The sequence below is a fragment of the Rutilus rutilus genome, assembly GCF_951802725.1.
Source record: "Rutilus rutilus genome assembly, chromosome: 22".
Lineage (NCBI taxonomy): Eukaryota > Metazoa > Chordata > Actinopteri > Cypriniformes > Leuciscidae > Rutilus > Rutilus rutilus.
This window is the reverse complement of record NC_140227.1, coordinates 26836911-26852869: the sequence shown is the minus strand read 5'-3', so window position 1 is coordinate 26852869 and position 15959 is coordinate 26836911. Positions and strand designations below refer to the sequence as shown.

Below are 15959 nucleotides of genomic sequence, written 5' to 3'. Positions count from 1 at the left end.
CACCATATTTCACAGTAAGTAGTGTTTTCTGAGGTGTTAGATTTGCACCACACTCATTTTTTGGCAAAAGAACTTTTGCTGGTCCAACAAATTATTTTTTCTTCCCACATTGCAACTGGGTCACTATTATGCTACTTGGCATTTCTTGATCATTTAAATTTTCACACAGTGCCTATAGTGGAACATCTAATAATACACTTTTTTTCTGTTCTTTAGTCTTGATTTTCACAGTTCGCAACTTGAATAATGAAGCCTTAATTAGGAGGGTTCAATCTTGAATATGTGCTTGTTAATTTAAAGATTCCCATTATAATAGGGAATATAACTGGAACGAGCCATTTTAACAGCAAGCGTATCCCTCATTATGGCTTTGGAAACACTAAGACAAAACAAAACAACATAGTTCAGTGATTCTCACAAAAGAACATTTTGAACATAAACAATGACATATTCAAATAATTATGATTTTCAGAGCATTATGACTAAAGCTATCCCAGAAAACAAAACATCAAATAATGAGTGAATTATAATGACCAAAATACTGCAGTGGTGAGATAATATCGTCAACAAGTACAAAACAATTACCCTTAATGCCATATATTTTAGATTTGATCTGGATCAATGAACTACCGTTGTGTCTCGAGAAGAAATCAGATTAAAGGACTGAGGTTAGGAAAAGACCAAGTCTTAATGAGCATGTAGTGTTATCTCAGCACAGGTAACCTGAACCTCCTGGATCAATACAGACCAGCAGGAGAACAGGGAAGTCTAAAAAAGATGCTGTTTCTCCTGTGTACTCACGTAAGAGAAAATGAAAGGCTAAGGCTGACCAAATATTGATCCCATTCATTCAATCATGATGTCCAGACAGACACTTCCTGCCTTTGATGAGGACTGCTGAGGTTCTGCGTGACGTGTGTGTGTTATACGATTGATGTGAAAGCTTGTTCTCTATGCTGTCAGGATGTCTGACGGGTGTGATGATTCCCGGAAGTGCTAAACTCAGGTCAGCTCATCAGAAACGGTTGTTAATGGGTTGTCTGCATCAAATGACAATATGAGCTTGAATTGACATGGAACAAGTCACGCATGTCTAGTGAGAACGTGTCTGGTGAGGCTTTTTTGGATACATTTTTGAAGATAATATAACATATTTAAAGTAAAAAAATTATCCAACGCAAAATTTATAGGATTTTTTAAACTTGGCAAAAATTGATAAATTTACTCAAAAAAAAAATATTTTCTATTGAGCAAATTCAACAATTTGTCATGATTTATTATTATTATTATCATTATTATTATGCTGTAAATAATTAAACAATTTACATTTGCAAACATTTTTCAGTTTACTAAATATGAATAATTTTAATTGTCCATAACAGTACAGAAATACAGATCCTGAACATTAATTTTTACATTTTTAAATTTAAACTTAAAAAATATATTTCAATTTTAAGATATAGTTATGCATTTAAATCTTTGAAAAAAAATTCTCCGACATTTTCATTGTATCTAGTACGCATAACAGGAAATCATACAACACTGCAACAAATCGGTTCAATAAGATTCCTCTGTGTTGAAAAGGTTTCATTTGATTGCATGGAAAAGTTCAGACAGTTAGTGTTATAGGTTTGTTTAAATCCATAAACCTTAAGCTTAAGAACAGTAATAGTGATGCTTGCCTTAGCAAGTAACTGTGACCAAAAAGCATGCACAATTCTGTTAAATCAAGGGTGAAGAATTACATTTTCGGGTCATGCGATACCAAAATGTTACTTTACTGCACATTATAAAACACAAAGAAAGCAGACCAAGGTTCCCACTTGAACGACCTCTCCAGAAATGGGTCTGGTTGCCATAGGGATTCCCTTATACTGTCCCAGTCGGAATTAGAAGCGTCTCTGTGCAATCTGCCCACGAACAAGAGAGGACCAACCTTCCGTCTCACATCACCAACTGCCTTCAAATTACTCATTCTTACTGTACGCGAAGTTCAATCATCCGCAGCCCACACAACCTACGGACAGACGGCCTCTGTCATGGATTATTCATGATGAGAAATATTTGCCTTTTGCTGGTGAAGTAAAAAGAGAGGGCTGTTTAAAATGGAAATTCGCTTCTAAAAGATATATTTAAGAGTGTGATGCATCAAGAGAGCAGAACGAATGTTGGCGCTAGAAAAAACTCTGTTTGGCAGGCTCCTAGGTGTCGATTAGGGTCGGGTATCCGCGGCTCTCTCGCGATTTGATGCATATGCAATGTACGATATGTTGATATACTGTATGAATTGGGTTATGTAACGTAAACAAAGGCACGTTGGATCTGAATCTCGGGTTTGGTTCAAAAGAGTTGTGGCTGTCTGAGATGCTTGATGTGATCAAAAAGAAAGTTTTTTTCCTCCTCACTTGCGGAACATGCATATCAGACTTTGATAGAGAAACAGACCATGAACAAGCAGCTAGTGCATTAGTGGGATCCGTTGAACTGTTTGTTTTTATATTTTTTATATTTTAAAATGTGAGTGCTTTAGCTAAAGAATTTAATCAGGAAAGATGAATTCACGTGGTGTAACAGCGCAGCGCTTCTGTGTTGTACGTCACTCGCATCACACACGTGACCAGCGTCGGCCAATAGTGACGTACAACCCAGACGCGCTGCGCTGTTACACTACGTGAGTTCATTCAGGCCCACATTATTCATATATTCAATAGTTGAATAAAGTCGTTATTTTTGTTGTTTTCTGCGCGCAAAAAGTATTTTTGTCGCTTGATAAACTTGTAGTTGAGCCACTGTAGTCACTTGGACTATTTTAACGATGTCTTTAATAACTTTTCTGGGCCGGCAAGTTTCGATTCCCTATGGAGGAGTGAGACAGCTCTCAGATTTCATCAAAAATATCTTAATTTGTGTTCCGAAGATGAACTAAAGTCTTACGGGGTTGGAACAACATGAGGGTGAGTAATTACTGACAGATTTTTCATTTTTTTGGGTGAACTATCCCTTTAAGTGTCACATGCCATGAATAAATGACTTTTTAAAACATTAAAATAAAAAACTTAAATTGTGATAATATTTCACAATATTACTGTTTAACTGTGTTTTTGATCAAATAAATGCAGCCTTTTTGAGCATAAAAGACTTACCAACCCCAAACTTTTGAATAGTAGTGCATGCACATCCCTAACACAGAAATGATTTGACTCATCTGTAGCCCACCTTTCTGGAAAAATCCATTTCTCAATTCTCACATTCTCAACTCTGAGAGACATCACGCACAAGCCAAATCCTCCATAATTCCACAGCTAACTTCTTGCTGCACTCATTCAAGACAGACAGCATTGTGTAAGGAAGCCTACGTTAATAATTGATAGAGTATTCAGACATGTAATACAATCTTAAATACAACCTCAGTTTTTCTTGAAAGTCTTTCACACTGCATCAATAGATCTTCTTGAGGCAACTACAAATGAAGTGCTTCACTTAACACAAGACACATTAAAGACCACAGACGTCTACTAGAATAATGTTAAAGAGGTTTTAAATAATCCGAAGCTTGGTCTTAGCCCATACTTACTAAAACAATTTCCAAACAGGTGGAATGATATAATGTAATGATGATCACTAGTGGTTGAGAATGAGATAATAGATTTCAGCATTTAACTCCAATTGGTCTACACAGATGTTCTTCAGACTTTCTTAAGCCTATAACTGCAAGTTGATGGTATCAAGATTTCTATAAGGGACAGAAAGTAAACATGCATGAAAAAGGCAAGGGGAAGGACTCAAAACAGGAGGAGATAAGTAATCTAACAGCTGAGCAGACAGATCTAAAGGCTGAAGGAGCATGAGTCTGTTGGCTGCGTTCACACTGAGGCTGCATCAGGGCAGATGGTGGGGAGAGTTGAGGAGGCTCATACACACACACACACACACACACACACACATGGTGCCAAAAATATGGAGAAAATGTGATGGCCGTTAAAATTGCCTCTAAAAACACTTAGAACACCTTGACAACACCTTAGCAACGAGCCAGTGATTAGGCTTGCACAACACACATTTTCTACAAATTAAAAAAAAAATAAGTTTTGTTGGTATCGGGAAATGACTCAAACTTGCATTGCCCATTTGAGCACCACAGTCATTTAGAGTTCATTTCGGGAGTTCGAAACAGCTTTCCAAAGCCAAATTCCCGGAAAAGTTTGCTCCGACTTGCAAACACTTTCAAAATACCATTGGTCCATAGCGATTACATAATAGGTATGTGTGCTCTGAAGCTCCGCCTTCCTTGACGTGGTAATCTTCTCTGTTCTGTTCAGCCCGTCGAAGCCAGAGCGAGTAAAAAAAGTCAGAGATGCTTTATCTGTAATTCTAAATAAAAGCGACACAGAGACTATTTCTTCATGTTTAATACTGTACAGCTGCTTGCTTTAAAGCAATCCATTCTATAAGGTGCTATATAAATAAGCGTGACGTGACGTGACTCAAAATGGAGAGCTGGTGCAAACATACGCACATCGGTTTGATCGGATGCTTTCTTAACTTCTGTTTTCTCACCGTTGTCATTTTTGTTGTGTGTTTATTTTGTTATTGAGAAGAAAGCGTGCAGCACATATTTACATATTCATCTAAATATGCTGCTCTCAGTCGGGATATTTGCTAACAGTATAATCGCTGCAAAGGTATTTCAAACTTCTTTTTACCCCTAATCAAAGAACGATAAAGAACTTTTGAGTGTGCATCTTTACTCTGAGATCTTTTCAAAAACAGCTTTCTCTTTAACACCAAACCTTTCTGTCCTTATGCACCATCTCTCCATTTTCCTCCCAATTCGTAGTCCTGCAACTCTCATTTGTTGCTGTCTTTGCCCTCATCCCCTGCACTTCTCTCTCTTTGTCCTTAATTGCTATGATTAAATCTACTGCTTAATAATTACTGTCTCCATCCCTCTAGATAGAGTCCAAAAACACTAACAAACTCGAGCTTTCATTCCCTCACAACCTCTACGCGCCAATACACCACTCATGTTGAAGGAAACAGAAGAACGCTGTCAGAATCAATCACACATAAGGACGACTTAAATAAAACACCTGATTTAGGCAATAGCAAAGTTACTGCACAAACACAGCGTTCAAGTGAAGTTGTAAAGCTTCGAATTTTAGAGGACAAGCATTTGGTGAATGATGAAAAAGAGCAAGTTACCTTGATGTAGTAGTTCAGCTGTGGATAGACCCTCTGCACCCCCAGGAAAACAGAGAGAGGGGTTCGGTGAGGGAAGGAGGCCGTGACGACATGTGTAACCTCTGGGAAAGAGAAAACCCGAAAACCGTGCTTCTCATACAGCTGCTGCTGGTCCTCATTGGGTCCGTCCTCACCTTCACTCAAAATACTGCCAACAGCATAGCGACACTTCTGTGCTGGAACCTACAACACACATTTCAGAAAGTAGAACCAGTGTAAATCTTGTGAAAGTGTAAATCAGTGAAGACAATAATGAAAAAGACACACTATTATGATTAAACATTCTGAAGAAAATATGACAAGATAAAAGCACTGCAAGATGTGCAGTAAATAATGCATGAACAATACTGCAGAAGAAGAACATATTTCAAATAATCATGTCATAGTATAATCAAGCATTTCAAATTAAATGCATTGTTAGCAGGATATATAGCCCACTCATTTAAGATAAAAAAAAGAAAAGAAATTAATACTTTTATTCAGCAAGGACGCATGAAATTGATCAAAAGTGACCGTTAATGAAGGGTTAAGAAACAAAATATTGAGAAGCACAACTGTTTTCAAATCAGCATATTAGAATAATTTCTGAAGGATCATGTGACGCTGAAGAGTAATGATGCTGAGAATTCAGCTTTGCATCACAGGAATAAATTACATTTTCAAATATATTCAAATAGAAAACAGTTATTTTAAATTATAATAATATTTCACAAAATATTTTTACTGTATTTTTGATCAAATAAATGCATCCTTGGTGAGCTCAAGAACCCTTTTCACATATCATTAATAATAAAGCAGGCTTATATCAAAGACAATAAACACTTCTCTTGCCAACAAACACTGATATTCCCCAAACTTTTGGATCTTCCAAAAACTTTCCCAACCCCATTAAAACCCATCAACTGCTGCAGTAACCAGCAAAAAGAGCCATACACCTCTCACAAGGCTTATCTTACGCAACAAATAAGCAGGAAAAACTCCCTCACTCTTGTGCGGAGTTGTGTTCAAAGACAACGGGGAGCGTGTCCATGATTCAGTGAGTCACAAAGGAAAAGCTAGCTTAATGAGAATAAACAAAGCCACGGCTGAAAAAGCATATAAACACAAGATTAGATGGAGTTGCATGAGCAGGTGGCGAAAAAACAACAACGAAGCTATAGTTTGATAAGATGCTGCATAGTGTTTGGCAGCTTCGAGACCAGTGTGGACAGATGCCCGAACAGCCACTTTTCATGTACGCCTCTTGCTTTTACCAACTGAAGGCATATACGCGTCGCTTGTAAATGAGGGCATTGGGGAGATGGATTGTACGACCCAGTCTCAGCGTGGGGTTCAGGTCCCTCGAGGTTTCGGAGGGAAGAGGGCTAGGTCGCTGAAGACAGACTGTGACAGATGAAGGTCTGTTTAGAAAAGAGACTGCAAGAGTTCACAGAACATCCATCCTTTCATTTGGAGGAAAGTGTTCATTCCTCTCGCAGTCTTCTGGGTCACTTTCGGCCTCCTGCCGAGCTTTCCAGGAACAAGTTGCACTGCCAGTCAGGTAAAACATCAGTCAGAAAAGCAGATAACCAGATGAGTTAAACTGATTTTAGTTTTCCTTCATGTGTGCAGTCGTTCTACAGCATAACTCTTTGTAATTCTTCGAGTAGTCTACTCACAGCAGGAGCATTCTGCGGCCCAGGTCTGCGGGAGGTCTTGTTTCCTGGTGCGCTCCCAGCAGGTGTTGCTCATGGGGAGTGTGTTTTAACAGACTGGCCTGTCACTAAGCCTCCATTTGCTCAGAGGCTTTGACACAGATTGTGAATAAGTCTCGGCATTAGATTATAAATAAATTAGATCACAACAACAAAAACTCAGAACTGCCAGAGACCATGTTCTGTCAACAGTTTTGTCAAAGTTTCTTTTTTCACATGATGTCAAATATTGCAGGGGAGCCGAAACAACGATACATTAGTGCATGTTATTCCAAAACATAAAAAAACATAAAAAAATTATTAAGGCTGTCAAATAGATTAATTGCGATTAATCCCATCTAATTCATTCAAGTTTGTGTTTATATAATATGTGTGTGTGTGTGTGCATATATATGTATGTGTGTACACACACATATGTATGGATATACAGTATATATAGTATACACACACACACACACACATATATACAGTGCTATGCATAAGTTTAGACACCCATGCTAAAGTTGACTAAAAAGAGGAATAAAAAATCATCTTTTGGAACTTAATGCCTTAATTAAAAGAATTAGGAAAAATCCAACCTTTAAGGACACCAATTTTCTTTGTGAATGAATAATGTATCGTATATAAATAAATGTTCTTCCTTAAAATACAGGGTGCATAAGTCTGGACACCCCTATGTTAAATTCACATAGCCTTCACCATACCTAGAGATTGGCATGGTTTTATTTCAGTTAGCCTAATAGCTGGTTAGATTTGCATTGAGAGATGATCTTATGGAAAGTACCCCATGCCAATCTCTAGGTATGGTGAAGGCTATGTGATGATGTGGGGCTATTTTAATTCCAAAGGCCAAGGGAACTTTATCAGGATGCATAGTATCCTGGATCCATGAAGTAACTGGCCTTTAAAAATAAAAATCTGCCTGCCTCTATGGGAATTTAACATAGGGGTGTCCAGACTTATGCACCCTGTATTTTAAGGAAGAACATTTATTTATTTACGATACATTATTCATTCACAAAGAAAATTGGTGTCCTTAAAGGTTGGATTTTTCCTATTTTTTATAATTAAGGCATTAAGTTCAACTTCCAAAAGATGATTTTTTATTCCTCTTTTTATTCAACTTTAGCATGGGTGTCTAAACTTATGCATAGCACTGTATATATATATATACCAGTATGTGTGTAATATATATTACACACATACATTATATAAACAGTCACAAACTTTTGTTACCTGCGATTAATCGCGATTAATTGATTTGACAGCACTAAAAAAATTATAATTTAAACGTTTCAAAAATATAAAAGATTTACTACTGTATGTGAAAACTAAGCTCCCAGAATAATAGTATACTATTGTACACTTCTGAGTACACTATTATTAGTTATTTTTATTAGTTTATATTGTAAACCCCATTGCTGCAGTGCTTTATATCGCAAACTATTTGTTATAATGGTATTTGATCTTCTTAACAATCATAAACACGCTGATTTGTAGCGCAAATAGTTTTACCATTTACTGCACTTTATTTTTGTAGTTATTTACCTATACCGGCAAATTAATCGGAAGTCTCGCACATTCAAAGGAAATACTTACTTACAAAATAATGTGGATTCATCACAATTATCAGGTAGTTTGATTGAATGTAGATCACAGAATGAAGCCATGCAACAAACCTAAGAATATATTTTACAATCCAATCAATTCCCGATGGCCTTACATTATTTTTCATTGAGTATCTTGTTTCGTTCGTTTGAAGGCAAAATGGTGATGGCAAACCAGCAACCAAATGACTTTTAGGCTTCACTGAGCCTGAACCACTACATCACACCACGCATTACAATAAACTACCAATCAAAATACCAGTAAGTCATACTACAAAAAAAGACAACTGGAAAAGCTCATTCAGACTAACTGGATTTAGAGTTGCAATGTGGGTACAGGAAGGAGGGTTAACCGTAGGGTGGCGTGTTTAGTCCCGACTGAGGTAAACATCTGAAAAGAAAGCTTGTATACGGAGAGAAAAGATAATTCAAGACACTGAACTGACAGGGCGACAGAAGTACTGATGAGCATATATGTAACTGTCAGCGTAGCGGTTGTGTTTTACTTTTGTCGTTTTGCTTGTCAAGCAGCAGTCAAATCAATTTCAGGCAAATGTGCGAAATGTCACTGAGGTTATACGGTGTTGCAGCAGTCCTCTGGGAAAACGACTCCAAAATACCTCGGAAAGGCAGACTCATTTATTCATCTCTTCAGACGCACTTTAAAAAGCTCTCGCATCTTCCCCTCCCCCTCGCTGTCACTGCCGCTATCCGCATCTTCACAGTGGACTGCCTTTTCATGTTCCTGCCATCCTCAGACAGCCAGGATGCTGTGAAAATACTAATAGTTTTGATGGCGAGAGCCAGTTGGAATTCTGTTACAAGACGTCTGCTGACAACAGGATGCTTAAGTTCCTTACTGAAAATAGCAGTCTGTTGACATTATCTTTTCTGTCACTAGTCAGTTTTCATCAGGAGTGACGAATCGTTACGATGATCTCAATAAGCTATCAAGTTCATTAAATAATTCACAGTTGTCAAGAACAGAAAGCACTCAGTTAGCGCCCATCTTTGACATGAGTTAAAGGCATCAAGGCGTCTTTCTGTTTACAAGCCAGAATATAAATTTCGCTTTCAATCAAAAAAAATTCTCTGAAGTTAACTTCCTGGTGTCACAGAACACACAATATATTTGCGAGCTACTAAGCATGAAAGTATGTACCTCACGGATGATTTTAAAATACAAACTTTTCAGTAACAGTAAGGTACACTGGCCGAAAAATGTGTGACAAATTGTACCTTTAGCTTGCCATTGGGAATGTACCCTCAAATACACACTTTGTACCTTACCTCCTCCTAAAGGGTGCAAATGAATACCTAATGGTATACCCTTGAAGGGATAGTTCACCTGCAAATTGAGTAATCTATCATGTCGTTTTAAAACATCATGATCTCACTGGATTTTTTTTGTCCATAATGAAAGTCAATGGTGTCCAATGTTGTTTAAAACCCCAATTACTTTCAAAATATAAAAAAAAAATTGTTCCACAGAGGGACTAAAGTCATACAGGTAGTGAACCAGTGTTATTTTAGTATTATTTATAGTATTTATTAATTATTTACTTTTTTATTAATTATTCATTTCATTTTAGTTTCAGTTTAGTCATTTAATTGTGCTTTTGTCGTTTATTTGATTACTTTGTTTTTTTTAAAATATATATTTCTATACAGTGTGGCTTTAATATATTATATTTCAGGTTTAATCATTTTAATACATGACATTTTGGACAATTTCTCTGACAAAATATCAATTTTGTCTTGATATTACAGACACTTTAGTTAGTCCATCCATTCACAACACAGAACCATTGCAAATCCCTCCTCTTGTGCTAAGGAATGAGCAATACTAGCACCAGCGTGCACAATTGCACATACTTCAAAAATCCAGCGAAAATACTACTCAAATTACAACAACAGTCACCATCACCTATACTCTAATAAAAGCCTTTGCCACAAGCATCTGGTGCGCCTATTTTTTCTTTTCATCTTTTTGATTGACTCTCAAAAAGCAGACGTGAAGAACAGAGAAAGAGAGCAAACCCTAAAACTCTCCGTCACTTAGGGACTGGAATGCCTTTCATGGCCCTTCACAAAATCCGGCATGTGAAGAAGTCTCTCCGGCTCTTCTTATCCATGGCAACCATCTTCAGACCCACGAGCTTCCACTTCCACCGCATTGTTTGGCCTGATGAGAGGAAGTTCCCAAAAGCTTGAGGGCTTGCAGACTACAGTAGCAGTCAGTGAATCCGAAACTGAGGAACCAGGGTGGTCACGCCAATCCTTGTGGTAAAATCTTTCATCCCAGAGGAGTTCATTGTTTTCCAATCCTGTTCCTGCCTCTCTCTACTTTCTATCAGCAGCCTTTAGGAGCTTCTGACCCCTGGGTTTAGCACCCCAGGCTCCTCTCTCAACGAGTTGAGATCATTATGCCAATTAGCTGTACTGGATCAGAACTTGGCCATGGCTGTATGCGTAGAGCTTTGGACAGTTGCTAATTGGGGACTTGGGTAAAGAAAAAAAAAACAGTCCGTCATTGACAACGAGGCTTTGAAAGTAAGGCCGAGCTGTCACTCAAGAGTCCGACTCCATTCCAGTAGGGCTTTCTGGTGGGAGGTTGAGTACACATTAACGCTATGAAAACGGATTTGACCGGTTGAGAAGGAGGTGGGCAGGAGGTGTGAGAAATGTGATGCAAGTTCTGCATCGAGAAGGTCTTGTGCACAAACAGGAAAACCAAGAGATATTCTTTGCCAAACGAGCCAAGAAAGAATTCCAGCAACACCGTCAACCCACACAAACTGAGCAGGACGGGTTTCTGCACTGCCTCTGCTGTAGAAACCATGTTTACTGAACCTCCATTTGCAATGGCTCCTGCTGAGTTTTTTTTTTTTTGCCAGATAAATCCATACATAAATAGATAAATACATTCTCAAATCCCAAATAAAACACACTGCTGCAAACTTTGTGAGAACTAAACGACTTGAAAAGTGATTTAACCCAGAGGGTCACTAGAGCCACTGAAGGTCAGATGAAATGTCTCAGAGTTGTGGTATGAGCTCATTTATATTCCCTAAAAGTGTAAGGGCATTAAGGTCAAGTGAAGTATGAAGGTATAGGGCAACAACTCTGACAGATTTTACCTTTTCTGCTTTCCTCTTTATGACATTCTGAGGTAAAGGTCCATGCTCGGGTTCATGCAATAATAACCTTGGTGCTTTTTCTCTAAATTCAAACTATACACCCTAGACCACTTCGATCGTCTACTTCTGCATGCCTACATCCACATTCTCTAATTATCATACCGTACCGAACTGAATCTGAACACAAACAACCGAAGACTGTTCTGACTTGTATTCAGCACTGAAACACCATTGGGAGTCGGAACTACTGTATATTTCCAACTTTTGAGGTGATTTTCTTTTCTTGGAACAAGAAAGAATTTTGATTAATGTGGTCTTTTCCAATCAATTAAAAAGAATGACAAACTTTTAAGCTTGAACTGGAACTTTCAAGCAATGCCAGATTCATGAATAAATCATTCGAGTCAGATCTTGACAATGAATCAGCTCGTTCGATTGATAAAACTGGTCTGAAAGATTCGTTCACGAGTCAAACTGATCTGGTGGAGTCAGTTAATCATCAGATCGTCCTAATTCCTAATTAATACATTATTAAAACATTTTTTGTGTGTGTGTGTGAAATAAAGCCGTACAGGTTTGGAACTACATGAAGGTAAATGATTAATGAATTTCTATTCCTTTAATGTTACCACTTTTTACTTAGGTATAAGAACACCTCTGCAACAAATAAATGTAAAATGTAATCAGTCAAAACAGGTTTTATAATGTAATAGCCATGACTAATTCTCTGGCTTTAGTAATGATGCATTAACACAGCGAGATACAAATTAGAAATGTGTGTACAGCAGGCAAATTAGAAAATGTAATGCCATTCATCATGATTATATATGATAAAATGAGATTATAGGCGATAAGAGCAACACAATAACAGATAAACTAATTATATCAGAATATCAGAACATACAAACATTTTCCACCCCCCACATGGTCAACTGCATAATAAACATTAGAGCAAAACATAACTATATATCAACACCTCCATCTAGTGGTGCATGAGGACCAACATCTCAAAATGGTCATATCTGGTCAGAAATTATACTTTTCAATAACCAATTCAAATTGAAATAGCTATAAATGAATAAACCTGAATAGAACAAAATATCAGAACAGAAACTTAGTGCGTGCATAACATCTCTATAATGAAAAGCCCTCTTGTGAGACTAAGAGACTAGACTACTTTAAGGGAAATGGTATGGATTACACGGTCAAACAAACAAACTAAACAGCAAATTTAAATGCAATGAATTCACTAAACTAATTGAACTAATTTACTTTCACGAGGGAATTAAAGGTTAATGCATGTGTAATGTATTGGATGTGCTGAGGCTGAGCTCTGCATACTGAGTGTTCAGTAAACAGGAAACAGCACAGGCTGCTCTGAAGCCACAACTGTGTATTTTACACATGCCACATATATTAGTCAAATATAATGAGAGTGATGATACCTGTGGGTTTTAGAAGCTGATTCTATAAGGGCTGCACGATATTGAAGAAAAGTGCGATATGCGATAACTCATTAAATAATGCGATATTTGATTTGCGATACGATAATGCTTAAAGTGTGTATAATCAACTTAAATTATCTTTCAAATATCTTTAAAATGATATAACCTACATACGTGTTTCACATTCTTTTTGTGACTAGAAAACATCCCTACAACTTCTGAAAGCGAACAGCAGTGTGTTACTGTAGCATAAGAAGTGTTATTTTAACATCAGTGTAAACCACGGGGTTTAGGGTTTCAGGTAGGCCTACATTAGGTTTATTTAAATAATTTGATCTAAATAATCAAATGCACATTCTAAATAACACATTGCTTAGTTTTCACTGAATGAATTAAATATATACTGATTCTTATTAAAGCTATAAAAGTTATTTAGCCAAGAGCATTGAGTGATTTTCTCTTTGTCTTTTGTTCATGACCCCAGCAAGCCGTTGCGATATGCAGAGGCGGACAGAGTACACAGCTTCATTACTTGAGTAAAAGTACAGATACCCCTTGCTAAATTTTACTCAAGTACAAGTAAAAGTACTACAGTCAGATGTCTACTTAAGTAAAAGTACTGAAGTACTTGTTTTTAAAAGTACTTGAGTATCAAGAGTACAAGAGTACATTTTCTAAATATTGCATTACTACTGCCACAGTGCTTACATTGGTAAACACAGCAAACACTTAAAGCGAAAACTATCATTAACTTGTTCAGAAAATTGAAATAGTCTGGCGAGGTGGGGCCACGGGTTGGCACATTCCCGGGATGGACCTGCTGCGTCTTCATCCGTTGTTTCGTCCATGGTTTCGTCTCTTATCTAAATCTGACCATGGAGTTGACTTTGGCGGAAAGCTGAAGGCGATTGCTGATAGGCTGTCCCAATCAGTGGCGCCTGCACAATCCAATCACGTTTGAGATGGAAACAACAAATTGAGGGTGTCCGAGATTTTCTTTTTTTTAGAAGAAGTAACGGGTACTCACGGTTATGGATAGAAATGTAGCGGAGTAAAGAGTTCAATATTTGCCTCTCAAATGTACTTGAGTAAAGTCATGAGTACTCCCCAAAAATGATACTCGAGTAAAGTACAGATCCCTCAAAATTGTACTTAAGTACTGTACTCAAGTAAATGTACAAAATAATTTTGATATATTGTGCAGCATATCAATTTCTAATTCCCACAGCCATCATCTCTCAACTCTCATTATATTTCATTTATTACATTATGTGTGTGTGTGTGTGTGTGTGTGTGTGTGTGTGTGTGTGTGTGTGTGTGCGTGTGTGTGTGTGTGTGTGTGTGTGTGTGTGTGTGTGTGTGTGTGTGTGTGTGTGTGTGTGTGTGTGTGTTTTCGTACAGTACCGGTCAAAAGTTTGGAAACATCACTATTTTTAATGTTTTGAAAGAAGTCTCTTATTCTCATCAAGGCTGCATTTATTTGATCAGAAATACAGAAAAAAAAGACAAAAAACAGTAATATGGTGAAATATGATTACAATTTAAAATAGCCTAATGGTTTTCTATTTTTTAACATACTTGATCCTTTACATGATCCTTCGGAAATCATTCTAATATGCTGATTTATTATCAATGTTGTGCTGCTTAATATTTTTTTTCAGAACCTGTGATACTTTTTCATGATTCTTTAATGAATAAAACGTTAAAAAAGAAAAGCATTTATTTAAAATAGATATTTTTTGTAACAATATACACTACCGGTCAAAGGTTTGGGGTCAATAATTTCTTTTCTTTCTTTTTTTTTTGAAAGAAATGAATACTTTTATTCAAGGAACTGTTAAATTGATAAAAAGTGATAGTAGAGATTTATTTTGTTAGAAAAGATTTCTATTTTGAATAAATGCGGTTCTTTTTAAAAACTTTTTATTCATCAATGAATCCTGAAAAAAATATCACAGGTTCCCCAAAAAATATGAAGCAGCACAACTGTTGTCAACATTGATAATAACTGAGTATCAACATATTAGAATGATTTCTGAAGGATCATGTGACACTGAAGACTGAAGTAATGGCTGATGGAAATTCAGATTTGCATCACATAAATAAATACGATTTTAAAGTAGGCTATATTAAAATAGAAAACCATTATTTTAAATTCTAATAATATTTTACAATATAAATGTTTATTCCCTGTCTTTTTGATATAGTCTATGCTGTATATGATGCTTTTTTCCCCAAACAAATGCAGACTTGATGAGCATAAGAGACTTCATTCAGAGCAATAAAGGGTCCCTATCAAGGTAGCCTACACTATTGGCCTCATTCATTCTACAGTATAGTCTACTCACCTTCTTTGGATCATCATAGAAGATCCCAATGCATGACAGCTTGGGTCCAATGCTGCGGCTCTCTTTGAACAGGGACCCACAGTTTTTATAAGGTCCCACTTTGTATTTATAGGCTATAGTGATGCTCCTGAACGGGGGTAAACCAGTTCTGATATGGATTTCAGAAGTCAGTCCTGAGTACAAAATGTAACATACAGCTATGAGAAACAGAACTAGAGAGATGAAGCCTATGAGACTCGAAATCTGCCATTCCCACATGTCAGCTGAATGCTGAGGTGAGGTTAAAGTGTGAAGTTATAACCGAGAGCTGCTTTTAACTGTATAACAGACTCTCTGGTTCATTCATTCAGCAAACCATCCGGGCTATGTGAGTTTTACTAAGCGACTGCATTGGTTAAAGGTGAAATGGACTCAGATTAAAGGATTTATGACTAGAAATCAAAATTTAGTTGAAGATGGCACACAAGCCACTCAAAAGCGCAGA

The 15959-nt window shown here is 37.0% G+C and overlaps 1 protein-coding gene across 1 annotated transcript in view; it reads right to left on the bottom strand.

The window, feature by feature from the left end:
- The window catches only part of tex264b (testis expressed 264, ER-phagy receptor b), a 45767-nt gene extending 29808 nt beyond the window's left edge, over positions 1–15959 (bottom strand). Inside the window, 4 exon segments of the mRNA XM_084395325.1 lie at positions 5203–5424; positions 15476–15769; positions 15772–15797; positions 15800–15959. Of these exon segments, the coding sequence (XP_084251451.1) occupies positions 5203–5424; positions 15476–15769; positions 15772–15797; positions 15800–15821 (564 nt within the window). The 5' untranslated portion in view covers positions 15822–15959.